Raw genomic sequence first — 4,509 nt, forward strand, 5'->3', positions numbered from 1 at the left:
TGATCAGTACTGGCTAGTTTTCCGGTGATCTTTGTTTTCGGTAAAATCGAATTCGCTTCGGACTTACCATTTCGAATATCACACAACTGACAAGTCTTGCGGAGAGATGATTTTTTTTTAAAAAAAATATGTATCCCACACTCCGGTTCCCGCTTCCAACAAAACCAATTTGAAGAAGGCAGCCCTGGTGGGGGGGGGAGGGAGGTGCTGGGAAAGAGATCAAGTGCCCCTCCACCCCCTTCCCCAGCCCCGCTGGGACCCCCTTCACCGGGAGGAGTGACAGCTGGGTGCTGGTGGCCGGCGGGCTCGCCGTGGCGCCCCGACACCCCCGTGCGCAGGGAGTTTCGGGAACGCCCCCACCCCCACCCGTGGCGAGGACGTGGCGCCAGGGCCCGGCTCGGGCCAGTTTTCCCGGGGGCAGGTGCGGGCCGGGGCGCGGGCCGGGGGAGGGCGCGGGCGGGGGCGGCGGGGACGCGGGAGCCGCTGGGCGTGGGGAGGTGGCGGCCGGCCCGCCCCCGCCGCTCCATTGGCCGCGTCGCTGCAGAAAAGGCCCCGCGGGCCGGGGGGCGGCGCAGAGGAGCGGGGCGGGCGGGGGGCGTCCGGACGGCGCGTGGGGGCGGCGGGGCGCGGGCCGGGCCGGAGCGCCATGAGCAGCCCCGATGCGGGCTACGCCAGCGACGAGCAGGGCCAGAGCCGCCGCCGCGCGCTGCCCGCCGTGATGGCCGGGCTGGGCCCCTGCCCCTGGGCCGAGGCGCTGAGCCCCCTGCAGGACATGAAGGCCAAGGGCGAGCCGGCGGCCGGCGCGGGGCCCCCGGCCGGGGCGGCGGGCCGGGCCAAGGGCGAGTCCCGCATCCGGCGGCCCATGAACGCCTTCATGGTGTGGGCCAAGGACGAGCGCAAGCGCCTGGCGCAGCAGAACCCCGACCTGCACAACGCCGAGCTCAGCAAGATGCTGGGTGAGTGGCCGCCCGCGCGGGCCAGGGCCGGGGAGCGGGCGCGGGGTGGCCGGGCCCCGCGCGGGCGACCGTGTCCCGCGGGGCTGACTGCGTCCCCGGGCCGTCCGAGCCAGGGCGCGGGGTGGCCGGGCCCCGCGCGGGCGACCGTGTCCCGCGGGGCTGACTGCGTCCCCGGGCCGTCCGAGCCAGGGCGCGGGGTGGCCGGGTCCCGGGGGCTGCCCGTGTCCCGGGCCTTCCTAGCCAGGGCGCGGGGTGGCCGGGTCCCGGGGGGTGCCCGTGTCCCGGGCCGTTCTAGCCAGGGCGCGGGGTGGCCGTGTCCCGCGGGGGCGGACGCGTCCCGGGCCGTCTGAGCCAGGATGCGGGAGGTGACCGTGTCCCGCGCGGGCGATCGTGTCCCGGGCCGTCTGAGCCAGGGCGCGGGGCTGACCGTGTCCCTGCGGGCTGACCGCGTCCCGGAGCGTCAGGGCGCGCGCGCTCCCGAAGTCGGGACGCGCTGGTCGTGCCGGATCTCCCCCACCTCCCCAGCCCCCCTTCTTCCCCGGGGTGGAGGTATTCTCTTTTCTTTTCTTTTTGCACCCCGGCACCAGCCGCAGAGAGGCAGCGGGAAGGACGCTCGGGGAGGTGACCGGGGCGGGAGGACACGCCCTTAGCTAGCTGCGCGAGGGTCCCGGTCGCGCCCCCTTCTCACCCGCGCCCCCGCCCGCAGGCAAGTCGTGGAAGGCGCTGACGCTGGCGGAGAAGCGGCCGTTCGTGGAGGAGGCCGAGCGGCTGCGCGTGCAGCACATGCAGGACCACCCCAACTACAAGTACCGGCCGCGCCGCCGCAAGCAGGTCAAGCGGCTCAAGCGCGTGGACGGCGGCTTCCTGCACGGGCTGGCCGAGCCGCCGGCCCCCGGGCTGGGTGGCGCCGACGCGGCCCGCGTGGGCCTGGACGGGCTGGGCCTGCCCTTCCCCGAGCCCGGCTACCCCGCGGGGCCGCCGCCGCCGCCGCCCGCGCCGCCGCTGCTGCCCCCGCACCTGGCCGGCCACTATCGCGACTGCCCGGGGCTGGACGGCTACCCGCTGCCCACGCCCGACACGTCCCCGCTGGACGGCGTGGAGCCCGACGCGGCCTTCTTCGGCGCGCCGCTGCCCGCGGACTACAGCTACGCGCCGCCCCTGGACTTCGCGGGGCCCCCGGAGCCCCCCGGCGGCGCCGCCCTGCACGCGCGCCTGGGCGCCGACCCCGCGGGGGGCCCCGTGCCAGGGCTCCTGGCGCCCCCCGGCGCGCTGCACATGTACTACGGCGCGGTGGGCGCGCCCGCGGCCGGGGGGCCCCGCGCCTTCCCGCTGCAGCCCCCGCCGCCCGGGCCCGGCCAGCCGTCGCCCCCGCCCGACGCTCTCCCGGCCCGCGACGCCGCCGACGCCGGGCAGCCCGCCGAGCTGCTCGCCGACGTGGACCGCACCGAGTTCGAACAGTACCTGCACTTCGTGTGCAAGCCCGACCTGGGGCTGCCCTACCCGGGCCACGAGGCGGGCGCCGGGCTCCCCGACGGCCAGGGCGCGCTGTCCTCGGTCGTGTCGGACGCCAGCTCGGCCGTCTACTACTGCAACTACCCGGACGTTTGACGGGGCGCGCGCGCCCCCTCCCCCGAGACCCTCCAGGCGCCCCCGGCCACCCACCCCCCAGCCCCGAAGGCCAGCATTCTGCACCGTTTCCCCGCCACTTCACGGAGGGAGGAGCTCAGGAAACCCTCAGCTTCAGAATTTTGCGTCTTGAAGCCTCCTCGGCATCTAATTTATGGTAATTTATTTCGTCTGCCGTTTGGACCGCGGGGGGCAGAGCGACGAAGCGCGTCGGAGGCCTCATCCCTGCCGCGGATGCTGGCGGATGCCGGCGGGATGCCCGCGGACCCCGGCTGGCCAGGACCAAACCAGGGTGGCGTCCAGGGTTACTCGTTTCGAATGGGCCCCCAGGACTAGTTGCTCCATTTCTCGACGTTTTATTGACCAAGGAAACATTTTCCCCCCCACCCCCACCCCACCCTCGGGTGTTTTTTTTTTTTTTTTCAGTCTTAAAAATAAAATCCGGACTCATGCTTTGTTATTGTACCACTAGTTCCTCACAGTTTGGGGTCGCGGTGTTCGCAGTTGTTCAGGTATTCTAACGGTGACGTTTATATTTGTAGCTACTGTGAATTTTTTTTCCCATTCGTTTGGAATAATAGACGAGAATGATTTCAAGGGGGAAGCGCCCCCCTCCCCCAATTCGCCATTAGGATATTCACGTGATTATTATTTCTGGGGGTGGGGGGTGCGGAAAGTGGCAGGAATGAGCCTTGTTCTACATTTCACTTGATTTGAGTCTAAACATAAACGTTAATCCTAAACACTCCGTGTTTCCGATTTTTTTTTTTAAATCAACTTGCACGGGAGAAATTTAAAAAAGGTTTCAGTTGTTGAATTTTGACATCTGCCTCAAAGAGGTGATTCGGAGGTTTTTAAAATCTGGTTTGTCTTTTACCAGGAATCCCTCTCAAAGCTGAACTTGCCTTTTCTTCCTTACATGTGTGTGCCTTGGGAATAGTGTTGCTGAGATTTAAAATAATTTTAAGTACTCATGGCAATGAATCCAATAAAGTGTGTGTGGTGACCTTCAGCTTGTAGTGGATCTTAGCATCTACAACTTCCAAGGGACGGTTTGCACTTACAGGGTAATTTGGGGGCTGGAATGATAGTACAGCGTGGAAGACGTCTTGCTTGCAGCAGAGTGGGGTTCGACCCCCAGCATCCCATATGGTCCCCGAGCACCACCAGAAGTGATTCCTGAGTGCAGAGCCAGGAGCAACCTCTGAGCCTTGCCGGGATGCCAAAAACAACAAACAGGAAAGCAGGTTAATTGCACACTTGGTCAGTTGCATTCCCATTCCTGTAGTTCTGAATTTTCCGGGAGAGCCCATGGGTGGTTTGCATGTGATTTTTCATCATGGAGTCTAAAAAAGGAAGCACGGGTGGTTCTGTGTTAGGATTCTGTTTTGCTTTTTCGGTTTTCACTCTTGCTGGTGTCCAGAGGTCGTGAGGGGCAGCCTGGGACTGAACCCGTGTGTAGGGGGAGATTAGTTAGACTGTCTGGGACCCTCTGCAGCCCCTCAGGTAGGGGTCTAAATTTTCGCCCAGTGCAGCCTAAGCTCCCGCCCTCAGAGTCCTGGGGACCCGTTCCTGGTCTGTGCTGAGGTTGGAGCCTCTTGAACCTTGACTTGGCTCATGGCGACATACAGGGACACATAATTTGCCGCGGCATTTCCTGTGCCAGGTGTTCTGAGCCCGTTTGCAGCCTTGAGCCCAGGTGCGGTTCTTCCCCTCCGCAAGGGAGGAGCGCTGAGCTCTCCAGACTTTGGGCACTTACCTGGCGACAACGCGGTGGGTGTTAGCAGCTTCCTAACACTGGCTGTTTGCTTCCGCCATGGGGGAACTTGCACTTGCGCAGATGGCCTGAGACAGTAACTCCCTGTTGGAAATAAGAATTATCTAGAGAAAAAGGGAGCCAGGGGCTGGAGCAATAGCACAGAGGGTA

General features: G+C 65.5%; 1 protein-coding gene across 1 annotated transcript; it reads left to right on the forward strand.

Moving 5' to 3' along the window:
- Nucleotides 1-591: 591 nt before the first annotated feature.
- On the forward strand, nucleotides 592-3,502 carry SOX17 (SRY-box transcription factor 17). Its single transcript, XM_055127748.1, has 2 exons — nucleotides 592-956; nucleotides 1,663-3,502. The coding sequence occupies exons 1-2, from the start codon at nucleotides 647-649 to the stop codon at nucleotides 2,562-2,564; spliced, it is 1,212 nt and encodes a 403-aa protein (XP_054983723.1). The 5' UTR covers nucleotides 592-646; the 3' UTR covers nucleotides 2,565-3,502.
- Nucleotides 3,503-4,509: the final 1,007 nt, after the last annotated feature.

The sequence above is a fragment of the Sorex araneus genome, chromosome 2, assembly GCF_027595985.1.
Source record: "Sorex araneus isolate mSorAra2 chromosome 2, mSorAra2.pri, whole genome shotgun sequence".
NCBI lineage: Eukaryota > Metazoa > Chordata > Mammalia > Eulipotyphla > Soricidae > Sorex > Sorex araneus.

Excerpts from the sequence above, each read along its gene's own strand:
- SOX17 (XM_055127748.1), top strand. The coding sequence starts at position 647 with ATGAGCAGCCCCGATGCGGGCTACGCCAGCGACGAGCAGGGCCAGAGC. Across the intron at positions 957-1,662 it reads CGAGCTCAGCAAGATGCTGG|GCAAGTCGTGGAAGGCGCTG; the intron begins GTGAGTGGCCGC and ends CCCCGCCCGCAG.